The 15,539-nt window shown below is 45.2% G+C and overlaps 1 protein-coding gene and 1 long non-coding RNA gene across 2 annotated transcripts; one reads left to right on the forward strand and one right to left on the reverse strand.

The window, feature by feature from the left end:
• Nucleotides 1-535: 535 nt before the first annotated feature.
• Nucleotides 536-7,219, forward strand: UCHL1 (ubiquitin C-terminal hydrolase L1). The gene is made up of 9 exons (XM_006258484.4): nt 536-668; nt 774-785; nt 1,103-1,231; nt 3,462-3,612; nt 5,069-5,154; nt 5,235-5,282; nt 5,883-5,949; nt 6,392-6,450; nt 6,778-7,219. The coding sequence occupies exons 1-9, from the start codon at nt 636-638 to the stop codon at nt 6,862-6,864; spliced, it is 672 nt and encodes a 223-aa protein (XP_006258546.1). The 5' UTR covers nt 536-635; the 3' UTR covers nt 6,865-7,219.
• A 162-nt stretch (nt 7,220-7,381) lies between these two features.
• Nucleotides 7,382-14,793, reverse strand: LOC132248539 (uncharacterized). The gene is made up of 3 exons (XR_009459760.1): nt 14,694-14,793; nt 13,948-14,046; nt 7,382-10,120 (listed from the first exon to the last, which is right to left on the reverse strand). It is a non-coding gene; the product is annotated as an uncharacterized LOC132248539 (long non-coding RNA).
• Between the last annotated feature and the right edge of the window lie 746 nt (nt 14,794-15,539).

Below are 15,539 nucleotides of genomic sequence, written 5' to 3' on the forward strand. Positions count from 1 at the left end.
AGCCAAAGCTGGGAGAGGTGAGAAAGAAAAGCGGTTTAGGTGACAACAAGTAAGGGGTGCTGGGAGGGGAGGGCAGAGAAATACTGTAGGAAACACTGCAAGAATGACTCGCCTCCAGACAACAAGGCGATGAATAGGCGATGTGGCGACGCCGCGGCTTTGCAGGATGACGTCAGGATGTTGCAGGGTGACGTCAGGGGCTTTGTAGCTGCAGTTTTCCTTCCTGACGGCCGTTCGGGGGGGGGGAGGTGAGCAGCGCCCAGGACCTCGCCCCGACGCGGAGGCGGGAAGATAACGGGTCCCTCACGGCCCCACCCCGGCGCTAGCTCCAGCTCCAGCGTCTCTAGCTGCGCCTCGCCCCCCGCCACTTCTCCGGGGCGCGACAACCCCCCCAGGCCTGAGGCTGGGCGGGAGGGGTGTACGTTGGGCTCTACCATTTTCTCCTTGCGGAGGGGTGCGCTACGCAAGGGCGTGTCCCCCCGGGTTGGTTTTGCCCCCGCTCCACCCCGCAGCAGCGTGGAGTGGGCCAGCCCGGCGGTACATAAGCGGGGTGGGCGGCTCCTGAGCGCATAGCAGCGGCGCGTTGGAGCGGGTGGTATCAGTTGGAGCTTGAACTAGAGTGAATCCCTGCAGCGATGGCCTGGCAACCCATGGAGATCAACCCTGAGGTGAGCGCGGGCCGGGGTTGGGGTTGGGGTTGCCGGTTCCCGCCACCCCTGCCCTGCCCTGCCCTGCCCTGCCCTGCCCTGATCACCCGCTGCTTTGTCTTGCAGATGCTGAACAAAGTGAGTGGAGCCGCCGCGGGATCGGCCCTGCCCCGGTCCGCCCGGGCATCCGTCCCCCGCCGCCGGGCGGGGCCAGGACCCGCACCTGGGGGGCTGCCGCCCGCAATGCAGCGCCGGGCTGGGCTGTCCCGCGGGGGCCGGGGGCGCTGCCTGCGGGGCCCGCCCATGTACAGCCGCCGCCCGCGCCGCAGCTCCCGGGCCCGGCGGCAGGTGGCGCTGCGCGTTGTGCTGTGTCACCGGGCTGGAGGCGCCGGGGAGGGGGAGGGGGAGGGCTCTGGGCAGCTGCCTCCCCACCAACTCTCTCCTGTTCACTGCAGGTGCTCAGCCGCCTAGGGGTGGCCCCCGGCTGGCGTTTCGTGGACGTGCTGGGCCTGGAGGAGGACTCGCTCAGCTCCGTGCCTCGCCCAGCCTGTGCGCTGCTCCTGCTCTTCCCCCTCACTGAGCAGGTAGGTGCTAAGGGCTGTGGCTGCCTCACATTGTCTTGCCGGTGGGCGAGTTACAGAGCCTGTAGAGCCTCCCCAGTGAGTGCGGCTGCACTGATGCCAAGCCTCAGCGTTGCTGCACCCTCCTATGAGTGCACCAGGGCTGCCCTAAGTGCTATATGTCATGACATGGCCCTGGGAGAAGGGTGGGGCAGGGAGCAGTTCCCCTCACAGCCACGGAGAGGCACCTGCTTGTTGATACAGTGTGGTGATGTAGCTGTTCTTGCAGCGAATCTGCAGCACTGTTCCCTTAAACTTTCTGGGCCTTTGCCAGAGGCTAAATGGCACTGTCATGTCCAAATCCCTGGCTACTAGAATTAGCTCGTTATGAGCTTGCTCTAAACTGATAAGCCCTTCTAGATGCTGAACCTGCCTCTTGCAGCAAGGTGCTGTGGGGTTTCTTCTGCTAACTGGAAATCCTTAAAAAAATTGATAAAACAGTAATTAAATGTTATAGCACCCTAAATTTTGCATCATATGAGATGCCTTGCCAACTCGGGGTACTGCATAGTCTCACTGCACTTGCAGATTGTCAGAAGGTAATCCTACCTCTGGCAGGAAGTGTAACTAAAGCAAAAAATGCTACCTACTAATTATCTCAAAAGGTTAGGGAACAGATGTTCCTCGACTTGCTATCCTGTGGATTTGCACCTACACCCCAAATAAGCAGTGGATTTGTTTACCATGTTGGAACAACAATGCTCAAATAGGGGTGGCAACAAATTGCAAAATGAAAACATCAAAATACAGATAACTGTAACTTGGTCATCTTGTATTTTCCCCTTCTCCTGCATATAATCTTTTTTTCCTGGCAGATAGGAAGCAATAACAATGTGGACCAGTAGTTTTAGGCTGCTCTTTGGTGTTCTGATTGTTACTCCCAAGCTTTTATCTCTCTTTCATGGGCAGTCGACTTCAGAAAAATAAGGCTCTTAAAATGACACGGCTAAATGACAAGGTTCTGATACAATAATGGCTTGTTTAGTACTGTTTCTTAAAAATGAGAACAAATCAATATAATGGAGGTTAGAATCCTGTGAGCCAAAATAAAGATTTGGTAACTAAAAATGTGAGTTACATGACTCCATCTAAAGAGAGCTTCTCTTTTATATGGAGGGTAATCTTCCATGAGACCTGGCTGACACTTCTGGCTTAACCAAGTGTGTGGGGAAAACAGTAGTGCAAGAAACTCCTTTTGTTGATTTTTCTTTTTTCTTCCCATGGTGGTCATACGCACATGCACTCTTTTTTACCAGGCTTTTGGATAGATGTGATGGATCTGAAGATGTTCAAGCAAAAAAAACCAAACAAACTTCCTGACCAAATATATACATTTTGCCCAAATTCAAGATGATCTCTCTTCTTTTTTTTTCCCCCCCCCCCTCCCTTTTTTTCCTAGTTCTCCTGTATATAGAATCTAACTTACTGGAGGGCTCACTTCTGAATCTTGGGTGGGCAGCCCCCTCATGCTTATCTCCTCCTCTTCTTTTCTTTCTTCCCTCTTCTCCATTACCACCCTCAGCAGTCAGTCTGCACCTCCTGCTGCCTTGCTGCCTGCCCCTTCTATGCACCTACCCTCTACAGCCTCTGCCTCCTTTCCCATCCTGGGTCTGGGACTAGAGTTTCCCTGCTACTGCCACTGTATGGTCAGGCAGCGGCTGGAGCTTCCATGTGCTCTGCTCCAGGAAGAACAAAGCCTTGGGGGAGGGAGGGACAGAGGCTGTGGGGACTTGGGGGGGGAGGGGGGGGCAGATGGGTAGCTGCTGCAGCTCAAAAACCAACCCTGAACTAGGGTTGGTGCTGCAGTAGCTGTCTCCACCCCTCCTCTACTTGAATCTAAGAGGAGGGGCTTCTTTTCTCACCCCACAAACTGAATGCAGGTGGGGGTAGGATACTCTAGTCATGGACTTTAGTAGGTCTGGTAGTATATGGAGCCCCATGTTAAGATTTAAATTGGGTCTTGAATAGATACGGCAGTGCACTAGTAGATCCTATCCTTATGAAAGACTTGATTCCAGCAAGCTTACTATCTTTCCTCCAAGGATGGCGTTCTGGCAGACTTCTTCCCCCCCGCATGCGCGTGCATGTGCGCGCACACGCACAGAGTCCTTGATACTTCTAACAGTGTTAGAGCTCAGTTGTTTTGTATCTCTTGACTTTTTTTTTTTTTTTTTTTTTTCTTGCATACTTGCAGCATGAGAATTTCAGGAAACAACAGATTGAAAATATAAAAGACAAAGAAGTCAGTTCCAAGGTGTATTTTGTGAAGCAGACTGTGAGCAATTCCTGTGGAACAATTGGCCTGATCCATGCAGTTGCCAATAACCAAGACAAAGTGATGTTTAGTAAGTGTATTTTGTGGTTAATGCCAAATGGCGCAAAGGGAGTGGGGTATCTTGACAGCCCTGGCTTGTTCCAGATCCATTCTGTCTAAAGATCTTGTACTCGCAACTAAACTTGCTGTGCTCTAAGGCTGGATGTGTACTTCAAGAGGTGTTCTATATCTGCCAAGAACTCCTAATAATTTGTGGTGATCACCTGTTGTAACTCTAGAACTGCTTTCTCCAACAAAGGAGACAGCAGTTGTAGAATACCCATCTTGCAGCTGCTACAGCACCAGGATGCTGACATTGGGCAGGAAAGCCTCCTGACAGCTATGGAAACTGGCTAATAGCATTTCTACTACCAAGGCCAAAAGGCCACTTCCATTGAAACCCTACCAAAAGCAGACTGAAACCAAAATAGTCATAAATGACTCCAGCCTGTGGACACCAGTCTTCACATCTGTAATGAAAAGAGAAGAGACCATCTGAATGGTGATCTTAATAGGTGCAGCAGAAACAGTTTCCCTAATATAAAGCCTTAACAAATTTTAATCTGCAGTGTTTCTGTAAGTGCAATCTGAGTTCACAATCTTAGTTTTTACTAGGTTGTCACAGACTAATTTTGAGGTTGGAGTAGGCTGTAAAATCTTCCATAATGCAAACTTTGTACAAAGTAAGGTAACTGTGATCTATCATGCTCCATAAAATAAGTCTGTTTGCTTATAATCAATGACTGGAGGCTGTTTGTCTTCAGTATCTGGTTTTTTCTCTTAGGGCTTGCTGGAATTGGAGACATCCTTTGACACTTGCATTTTTGCAAAGGACTAGTGTTCTCAGCATCTCAAAAGCTGAGGGAGGGAAGAAACCGAATCAATGTGGCTCTTGAATGAGCTAGCTTTTTTTTTTTTTTTTTTTTTTTTTTTTTTAATGGGGGGTGGGGAAAAAGTGTGCCTTAATGATGGGGAGGGAGGTGGGCATGGAATTCCAAAGGCAATACAGCTTGTGCTGTAACATCCAGACAGATTTATTCCTAGCTAATGTCTTCCTGTTGAAGCTGGAGCATGTGCAGCATAACTTTCAGATAATACCCAACTAGTTATAAGAGTGTCATTCCCCTGTCTTCTCTCCCACTTCCCTCGAGTGACTTTCAACTATTGGAAGTCTTACTGGAGGAGTGGGGACCCCACAAAATAGGCTTTAGGGCTACTTTTTCAAAAGAAAAATGCTGTTTGGATGCAGTTTTAACCAGAAGTTCCGGTGCTCCTTAAAAGGTGAGGTCCTATTGCCCCATGGCTTATACCTGAGTGAACTTTTGGCAGGTGGAGCTTTTAAATATGTTTAGTTGTACAGTTCTAGGCAGTAATGTGCTAATGCCAATCAAGTGTGCTCATGGCATGCTACTTGTTAAAATATACTCATTTAGCCTAGGGTCTAAACAAGTATTATATTTATAATCTTGGCAAACACTTTTGCACAGATGAAGGGTCAGCCCTGAAGAAGTTTCTCAATGAAACAGCTGATCTCTCTGCTGAAGAAAGAGCAAAAAGCCTGGGAACCAATAAGGTATAAAAACTAAATTTTAGAACTGTACTGCTATTGGCATTTGCATCTTATTAATCTAGACTTGGCTTTTCTTTCTTCAGGCCATACAAGAAGTCCACAATGCTGTTGCACAGGAAGGCCAGTGTAGGGTAAGTGGCATGGTATGTTTGGGGTGGAAGATGTTGGCATAGGGCTCACAACTTTTTTTTTTTTTTTCTTTGTATAATTTTTTTAGATCAAGCCAGTAACTCAATTTTTCTAGGGAAGAAAACTCCTCAAAACTTTTGCCTAGCAGTCAAGGATCATACTAATACTTGACTTGTTCCAGCATTCCAGTTTTTTGCTTCTACATCCCTTTATTTATGCAGAAGGAATTGTAAGTGAGCAGGGGTTTCACTTGCTCTCCCTGACTTTCTAGAAAGGGACTTGGACTTGAGAGAGAATCTAGATTTTTTTGTACAAAGAAAAAAAACACAGACCAGGAGTCTTAAAGGGAGCCAACCTAAAAGTCACAATAGGCAGGGTAAAAATGGCGGTCAGTCATTTAATACTAAGCTGGTCCGACTTGTAGATGAGATCTTATGACCCTGTTTTTTTTCCAGAGGAACATGATGGTTACTTGAAGTACAGCTAGATATTCAAATATGGAATTGCAGAAGTGAAGCTGCAATCTGGATCCTCTTAACTTCAGGCACTGTTTGCCTTGTATGTACCCATTTTAAACTAAACTTATTGTGTCCTTTTTTTAGGTAGACGATAATGTGAACTTCCACTTCATTCTGTTTGTCAATGTAGATGGAAACCTGTATGAATTGGGTAAGAGGACATGCACATCTACACTCAAAGCAAGTTAAACTTACATGTTAGGTTGTCTTGCAGTCAAGACTTTTCAGATGTCTGAAGTCATAACTTCTGTGTTGGCCTCCTGACTACACTAGGAAATTTGTACTGAACAGGGTACACCAATCTTCTATTTCCAGACTCTCTTTTTATAATGGATTCCTATTGAAGTTGTTCTCCTCCAGAGGGGTGGCCTTAGAACAGAAGCAGTAGTTTGACCGCTTTGTCCTCATAGCCATATTGTGTATCTATCTCTCCTGTCCCTCTTCTCAACCTTCATTATTATAGAGCAGAGTACTGACTATAGTAGCAAGTAGCTTTCCAGGCTGTCTGTCCAGGAAAGAGTAGGAACAAAATTCCACAATTTGGAAGCAGTAAAAGTACATATTTAACTAAATAAGGTTCCATTTCATCCTAGATGGGCGCATGCCATTTCCTGTAAACCATGGAACCAGTTCAGATGACTTGCTATTGAAGGTAAGCTTTCTTGCATACCTTCACTGTGTAAATAGTGGGGGGGGACACCCAAAAAAACTTAATGCCATAAGATGACTGCACTGTATCTTGCTAGATGAGCTGTTTAAATCCTTTGTTCTTGTGGACAGAATGCAAAATAAAAGAGTTCTGTAGGTACCATATCAGGTATAAGTGGCTATAGGATGAGTATGGAGGTATCTGGCTGCAGTAAGTGAGGGTGTTGGAGTTCAGGTGCTCAAAGCATAACAAGAATTTTGGGGAACATTTTCTTAATGCCTGTTTCATGTCTCATGAGACTTTGTTTGTTTGTCTCTTTCTTTCTCTAAGGATTCTGCCAATATCTGCAGACAATTCACAGAACGTGAGAAGGGAGAAGTTCGTTTTTCTGCTGTAGCTCTCTGCAAGTCGGCTTGAGATTCCAAAGAGGAAATGCAAGGAAAGCAGTCTAATAGCACATCAGTAAATGCAGTCTTAAGATTTTTTTTCAGTGCTTGTTAAACACAGCTGTTTTGGTCAATTTAAACTGTTTCCACCCTCTACTATAAACAAGCAACATCAGTGGAGTTTAAGCTAAAATGAGCTGAAACACTAATAGCCACTGTTTAGGCACATCAAATGTCTCTCTAAACTCTTATTAAAAAAACAACACTATTTTCATGTTAAATAGAAAATGCTTTACATGGCTTGTTTAACTTGTCTGTAAGTTAAGCTGTTGATTGTGATTTCCTTGTACTGAATATGAGAATAAACCTTTTCTGCTAAGGGAAAATCTGACTGAATTGGTAATTGGTTTAGATATTAATGTCAGAGCAAGAGTAACAGATAAATAGCCTTACTTATGTGCTGGGTATACTGGTTCCGACAAAGGACATAAACTTTAATTTTTTTATTTATTTATTTTTTTTATGCTGCACTTGCTGAACAAGGCCTTCGTATGTAGTCAGTATTGCCAATTTCTAGAAATTCAACTTTTATTGGAGGGTGATGGTAAGTGATGAAGGGGTCTCTTGGGGCTTCTGTATCTTTGTTGCACACATTCCTTCCTCCTCTGCCCCTCTTCCGATTTCCAGCAAGCTGTGGCTTCACAGGGGGGTGGGAGGGGGGGACCTAAACCTAGGCACAGGATTTTTATCCAACAGTAAAATACTTGCAAATTCTGCTGTGGTTTGTTTGATAGAGGCGGCCCATCAAATGTGTGTCAAACTTCTTAGATTCAAGGCTACCCTTGGAAAATGTCAGCTGGTAGGAGCAGCAGCAAAGCACTTTACTGTTTAAACAAACAAACAAAACTGTGTTGTCTTTCATCCCTAATTCCCCTCTCTCACTGATCTCTCCCATAGCTGAGCCTTCATCTTATTTATTTATTTTTTAAAGCCTTTACCTAGGAAGATACTAATACCAATCACTACAATGAACCCTGTCCTCCCTTTCTGTCCTACCCCTCCCCAATTTAAAAAGTGCAAAACTGATTTCTGGTAAGTTGTATCTTCTTCCAATCTAAACGTTTATAAAAACAAACCCATCCCTCAATGAGGGATGTGATCCATCCACCACTTCAGTACTAGTGAGGTCTCCCCTTGAGTCTAGTTCTGAGCATTGCACTTCAAGGAAAAAATGTGGAGAAATAGAAGAGTCCAGTGCAGAGGTCTAGGAGATTAATTCAGTCAAGTTGAAAGAAGACAAGTTACTACTCTTTGGACTAAAGAGTTTGCTGTGTTCTAATACCTATAGGCTCCTTCAAAAAGGGGATGATATTGGCTATTCCATCCAGCTGCATGGAGTAGGACAAGGAGCAATGGTTTTGCATTGTGGCAAGGGAAGCTTAGGTTGGATAGAGGTATGCAAAGCGGGTCTTATTCAACTTGAATTCAGCCCGAATTGGGGACTGATTCAATTCAGCCGAGTCTGAAGATTTGATGTTGATTTGGACATAGGTACAACTTGAAATGGTGTTTTTTCTACGTGCCTTGAGGTAGGCTTGTGAAGGCTGTGACGCTGGGGCACATGGAGCATCCCACAGGAGTCCAGGGGAACCATCCACATGCTTGGTGGTGAACCCAGAAGTGAATTGGAAGCAGTTCCAGTCCACTTCCAGGTCTGCCAGGAAGCATGAGGGGGGGCACCTCCCTCTGGCTCAGCAATTTGGCTGAAGGGGGACCCCAGGTGCCCCTCCCAGACCCAGGAGGCACCAGTCACCGAGCTAGGGGTGGGGAGGGAGGGGAAAGAAAGTATACACTAAGCAGCTGTTCCTTTAAGGGCAGGTAGAAATGTTTGACTTGGTCCTGTTAGAATGGTACATGAATTTGTATGAAGCTCTCTAACTTCTTGCTAACCCTATTTTCTTTCAACAGCCAGGCTTCAGGTCCTTCATGTAGTACTACCTAGTTTCTCTATCAAATTTACTTAATCCTTTTATCTGCCTCTGCTTGCTTCTGCTCCACCTGCCTCAGATTTTCTCCTGCTGGTAGTCTCCTGTATTGGATGTCTTCCCATGTTACCATCCTTTCTGTGCATCACCCCTAAAACCTGCCATTGACTTTCTAAACCCCCACCCTCACTTATGTCTGATTACTGACTTTGACCTGTGTTTGTAAATTTTATACTGGTTTCCAGTATGTAGGTCATTATTATTTGGCTGCCATTGGTCTCAGGAGATGATGGAGATTACAGCTTTGGTGGGTTACTGAGTACCACCATAGTTTCTTGAATGCCTGAGTCTGACAAGCAGACTCTGACAAGTTGCACATACAAATTCACTTGAACTTGTGCTGGCGTGCTGAGTACAGTCTTGTCTGTAGGCAGATGAAGTTTACAATACTAGTTAATCTCTGGGTGTTATGTATTGCAGATCTTTAGACTGTTCTTTGACCTGGCAGCTGGAATCAATGGTATAAAAGGTTAAAAGGGAGAACAAAAGTTCAAAGCATCAAGGTTTGGAGGTTAAGCATCCAAACCTTTTCAGCATCTCTTACTAGGACCGTATAAGTTCATGCAAGGTAAAGGTCTGCATCTGAAACATCCTCATCTTCATTGGTGCTGGGGAAGTATAATACACTTAAAAAAATCTCAGAGCTCTTAAACCTTAAGTTACTACACTAAGTATGCCCCATCTTCCTGGTGGTTTGTTTTTTTTCCAGAATGGTGCTATTAGTTAAGTATTTTCCCCTCAATTATAGTTATTTAAGTTTATAAATGTGCTTCAGTAAAGCTTTTTTAACAGATGCTGCATAGTCCAAGGCACGAGTAAACTTGCCTTTAATTTGCTACACAGTTAATGGAAGAAATTTAAGGTTAATTTGTTGTAAGTGGTTCATATATAACCAGGCAGAAGTTTGTAGTACTTGGAATAAATTGACCAAATGCTTCTTTAACTGTTGATCTCCCACTATGGAATGGTCATTTATAGAGTAAGGATTTCTGGGAAATGTGGTTTTGCATGCGAGAGAATTATTACATGAGCTTCATGAACCACGCTCCCTCTGTAAGACACAATGCTGTCATTCCCTTCTGTCTGGTTGTTACTGGAAACTGTTGCTAGGTGCAGGTACATAGGCCTAGCGCATCATCTTCATTGTCACCAGGCACACACTTTTCTTTCATAGGCCTTCTGTTCTGCTTCTACGCTGTACTTTCCAACTGAGAGATGCTTGGTGCTTAGCAACAGATCTGCCTGAAAGGAAACTATGTAGTGTGAGCACAAGGAACACAAAGTAGGAGGAGGGGGGAAGTACAGAGGCAAGGCAGCCATTTAAAGCACCTGAATATACACGATATGCTTTTAATGTGCACAAATGTTATGAGTACAATAGAAACTTTTTTCCCTAGAAGGTTATCATATAAGCTCTCCATAATCTTTTTGCCTGTTCCAGTGCTGAGCTATGCAGGCCAACACAAAACACAACACAAATTGTGTTTATAGTAGTTATAGCAGATCATGTTTTATTAGTTAGTGGAAATAAAACATGCCTGGTACCAAGATGGTTTTATTCCATGCATATATTTGCTAACTGTTCCCTGTCTGACTTGCGTTGTATTTAATTTCTAGGCACCTATCAGAAGAAAATTATTTTGGGGTGTTCCACAAAGAAAAAAGCAGGTGAGAGCTGCAACTGGCTATTTTTCCTTTCCACCTCATCTGTTCATTTCTGATACAGCCTCTGAAAATGAGCAACAGTCCTTCCAGCTCCCCAGGCTGCCATTGGATAGGAAAATGAGATGAGAGGGTAACTCTTCTTTCTTTTTTCCAAACAACAAAAAATCCTCATCTTGGAGCTGATGGAAATACAGCAGAAACCTGGGTAGAGTGGATCGGATGCAGAACAGAAAGAAGAATACTTCTCTGCCCTCCCATTTTTTTTCCAAAGAAGATACTGGGGAACAATGGGAACAAGGATAGAAGCTCTGAGGGCTTCCTCAGTCCTCAGCTGCAGAGGGAAGGAGATGCTTATAGGGGGGAAAGATACTAACTGGTTGTCCTCCCCCCCCCCCCCCAAAAAAAAAAAAAAAAAAAATAGCATGAGGGAAGTAGCTTGGCCTTCCCCACAAAACTACAGGCAAGGAAAGGGAGTGGGGTAGGGTGAGGTAGGGATTGCAGAACATCCCAAATTCTAGATAATTATTTCAGCTTACTGAAACTGAAGAACTCATGGCCATTATCTGTTCTGAAGCAGTTTTCAAGGGTCAGAGTCCTGTACTGCTGGGTGCTACTGAAAGGCATACCTACAGAAATGGCCTGTGGATCTAAATGTATACAGGATCAAAGACAAGATGCTTAAAACAGGAATAGACAAAAAGTAAATTGGCAGAATGCCTTACAAAGTCACAAATATACCATGACCTATTTTGCAATTTTTACTTAGTCTAATGAAAGCTATCACCTCTACCCAAAGAGAGTGTCTGCCTATATCATTAGACAGGGACTGGCAATTATTTCATCTGGAGGGTTGCTTCATAAGTTTTGGTGAGCTGTTGAGGACAAGGGTAGCCCTGCCCCATGGTTGCCATCTTTCCCTGCCCTTGCCTCAGAAGGACTTCTTTTGGGAAGGGGGTTAGCAATCATGGAACCAGAAAAACAACAATATATAAAAAACTAACTTCCACAATAACATTTCATTTTTAAAAGATTTTTGTCCTGATTGTTTGTTTGGGTTGTGTATATAGACGTGGTTGCATAATAGCTCAAAATGAAGTCTTACTCTTGTATATTGGGAGGTGTATGGGGGGGCTGTGGATGTGATGGGGGTGTAACAGGTCATCCTGCCCAGCACCATCTTTTTGGTTATCAGCACCTTACGTGGGCACCCTTGGGCCTGCTTTGTAATTCTTCGGTCCCACCTTAGTCTCACCTGCTATGTCTTGATGGAATATTTTTTTGGGGGGTCTCTCCTATTATAGCTTGACCCCTATTTTCTCTGGCTAGGTCTCCCTGTCTGATCCCACTAAACAGGGTTTGACTCCAAGGCTCTAGCTTTTCTCTCCTTCCAGTGCCTGGAGGCATGTGGCCCCCTTTCCTGCTCTTCTATGGAGCCCAGCACTCCCTGGCCCAGAGGCACAGGAACTGAACCAACAAGCAGAGGGTCACAGGTTCAAAACCCAGGTGCAATCCTGAGCCCACCCCTGTCAGTCCAAACAAAAAAACCCACAAAAGCCAAAGTATAATTGCACTCCAGTGCACCAGACCTCCCTGGCCTTTTTAAGATAGTCCTTCAAGAACCAGGATGTGTCCCCCAAAAAGCTACAACCCTCACTGGTGCCAGGGTCCCCAAAATGAGGCCTCCTCTGTCCCCTAATAGCCTCTCCCAAACCACTGGTTCTCAACTGCCAAAAGAAATATGGACAGTCCCATCCATAACTGCCCTCAATAAAATAATAAAAACATGATCATGTCATCTTACATTTATGCCAAGTTCACATTTCAGATCCCATCCACTGGCTTCCAGGCATCTGCTGTCTCTCAGGGTTTCCACAATCCTCTCTTCCAACTTTTGAACCACTCACCAAGCCTCTCCCTGGAGCTTTGGGATGCAATCCCTTCCCTTCAGCTACCTGCCTCCTTACTGCTGTTCTGCCCTGGGCTCTTATAGTCCTGTGCCTTCTGGTCAGCTGACTAGTTGGCCTGGCCCAGCTTTTAATCTCTCCCATACCAGTTCTCTGGGCCCAGAAGGTTCAGGCTTTAAAGGGGCAGGCCTGCTTTCTAGTGACAGGGCTAGGGTTCCCTGTTACAGGGGGGTATGTATCAATGTGCATGGGTATGGGGGGCTTGTGGGTGGTGTGTTTGTGGGAATGTGTGGGTGGGTATGGGGTTTGTGGGGTGTGTGGAGGGGGAGGGAGAGGGAGGTTGGGGGTGTGTGTTGGTAGTTGGGAGTGGGGCTCTCCCCAGAGGCTGTGGATATGCGTGGGAGGTGTGCGGGGGGTGTGGTGTTTGTGAGTATGTGATTGTGTGTGGGGGCAAGTGTGGTTGTGAAGTCTGCAGGAAGGGTTTGTGGGTATGGTGGGGTGTGCATGGGAACTCCCTCTTCCTGACCCCTTTGTGCAACCCCCTGAGCTAGTCTGCACCCATTCCCATCCTGCAGCAGCCTGGAGCCCAGATGCCCTGCAGCACCTCCCTGCCACCCCCAGCAGCGTGCAGCCCCAGCATGCCTTATGCCAGCTCCAGACTGACCCTGGCAGGAGCAGATCAACCAGAAGTGTGCACAGGCCTGACCTGGCTCCTGTGCTTGCTGCACACTGCTTGCCTGTGGTGCGTCCTGCCACCCCCTGGGCAGGCAGTGGGTCTGGGGGAGCTCTGAGCTGGACTGCCTTTCTAGGCAGTCAGGCTTTGGCAGCTGCTGACCCCAGTCCCACAATATTGATGGGGACCTGTGCACAGTCCTGGTCCATGCCTACTGCAGACTCACCTGCTTACTCTGAACATCTGCAGCATCAGCAGCACCAGCAAGGCAGAGGTGTGCTCGGTGAGAGGGGAAAATGGCCCCTCCCTCCTGCAGGAGCTGCACGGAGCTGCCCCAGCCCCACTGCCTGCCCAGGATGTGCCACCGTGGGATGATGCCTGGGCCAGGTGGGACTGTGGGCTGGACAAAGCCCCTCTGTGGGCTGGATTTGGCCCATGGACCATATTTTGCCCACCTCTCTGTTAGACCAACAACCAACATCCCTGACTTTTATTTATGCACTTACTAATTATAGTCTAATTTGGTCTTTATTTTTTTGTTTGTTTTGATTTTTACAATGATAACCATAGCTGATTGGAGCCAAAGATAAGCACTTATTCTGTTAGATTGTTACTAGTCAAATGTATATTACTTTAATGAACAAATGCTATTTTTAGATAACTTAAATACTTCTTGGTTAATCACAGCCTATTTGCAGATGGCTCATTCTGTTTCTTTTCTTGCCACCATTTACGTGTATTAACCTTTAATCTGTCCCTTTTTAAATTAAATTAATCTGCCTCTCAAGTTGAGTCTCAAATTTGCATATATCCTGATTTTTAAGTACCTTCCTAACTCCATCTCTCCTCTTCTGACCTCAGGGCATGAGAATTTTGTCCTCACCTTGGCATTCATCTTTGCTATTCTCTTCCACTCAAATTCTCCACTGCAACAATAGCAGAAAAGAAGAAACACCATCAACATTCCAAGTGTCCAAGAGCCCAGTAATGTCTCCTACCTTTTGAGTGTCTTTTGAGTGAGTCTTATTGGAGACTAGGGTAGTCAACCCTCCACCATTGCCCTGGAGTCTCCAGGAATTAGATATAATTTCCAGGAGACTGCTGAGATTCACCCAGGAGATAAATGATAGGGTATTCATTAAAATAAATATTAAATGTTGAATCCAGTTCATACAGTAGACCAGTGGGTTTTTAAAATGTAATAGTAATGTACATTTGCCTTCCTGAGTACAGTACAGTAGATCAGTCATTAATGTTATTATATCATGTGATGAAACCTCCTGGAATAGATTCAAACAGAATTGGCAATCCTATTGGAGACTGCCACTTCTGTGCCCCCTGGACCTGGAAGCCTTTGCCCTTTTAAATTATTTAATGTGAATTTAAAGTTAATTTTAAATTCACAAAAATACATAGTCTTCAGAGGTGAAAGTGTAGCAGCCCTAAAAGGTCCAGCTTATTTGTGGATGTTGTCTCTTGCTTAACCTGTAATTGTTTTCTTGTGGTGGAGGCCTGGTGGTTTGCTACTTCCATGTGGCATTTTTTAAGAGGAAGGGTAACAGATTAATTTTACCTTGTCTAGGGACATCATTACAGCTGAAGAATTGGGAAGGTCTTGGCTCTTCTGCCTTATTTGTCCCTGTCCCTCTGGTTCCCAGAGAAATATCCTGTATGCTGGATATCACAAAAAAAAGAATATCACAAAAATGGAAGCTGTTTTTATTAACATAAAAACCCAGGAATAGCAGCTATACATCATCCATTAGTAACACAAGGAAATATTTACTAATAAGTAGCATCTCCGATTGATCTTCTCAGCTTGATACTTTGCTAACATCTCACAATTATTTTATGAGCGCTTAGAAGAATGCAGTGATTGAATGCATCTTTTTATGGGTATTTTGCTTTTTGCTAATTGGAAAGCAATAATAAAGTTATTCTCTAGGTGGCAGCATTGGGAAACTATCACAGCAGCAAATTTAATCTCAAACCTTGAGCTGCTAGGGAACTGATCCAGCCGCGCACTTAATGGGGCACATACTTAATCTTAAGCACATGAGTAGTTCTATTGCTTTCACTGGGACTACTCACATGCTTAAATGCACTTCTGATTTAGGATTCTAACTGAGCACACTACCCTTAACTTGGTTGAAAGTTAACTGATTTTGGGCCTAATAGGGTGTCCAGACAAAGCCTCACATAGATTTTTTCAATAGGCTTTGGCTCAGGTCCTTGTTCTGTCAGCAGCTGGCAGTGTAGAGTTACACCAGCTCTTGGTTTAAACACAATGCTACATAACGTATGTGCTGTAACTGCTAACTACAGTGGGTTTATGTCTTTTGAGAGTAGAGGAACAGAGTTATGAAGGAGGGAACCATGGCAGCATTCAGCCTCTGGTACACAGATCACTTTGGCCTGT

Source organism: Alligator mississippiensis, chromosome 2, assembly GCF_030867095.1.
Source record: "Alligator mississippiensis isolate rAllMis1 chromosome 2, rAllMis1, whole genome shotgun sequence".
Taxonomy (NCBI): Eukaryota; Metazoa; Chordata; order Crocodylia; family Alligatoridae; genus Alligator; species Alligator mississippiensis.

Coding starts and splice junctions, on each gene's coding strand:
- UCHL1 (XM_006258484.4), top strand. CDS start 636: ATGGCCTGGCAACCCATGGAGATCAACCCTGAG. Junction 5,283..5,882: donor CACAGGAAGGCCAGTGTAGG/GTAAGTGGCATG, acceptor TCCTTTTTTTAG/GTAGACGATAATGTGAACTT. Junction 6,451..6,777: donor CAGATGACTTGCTATTGAAG/GTAAGCTTTCTT, acceptor TCTTTCTCTAAG/GATTCTGCCAATATCTGCAG.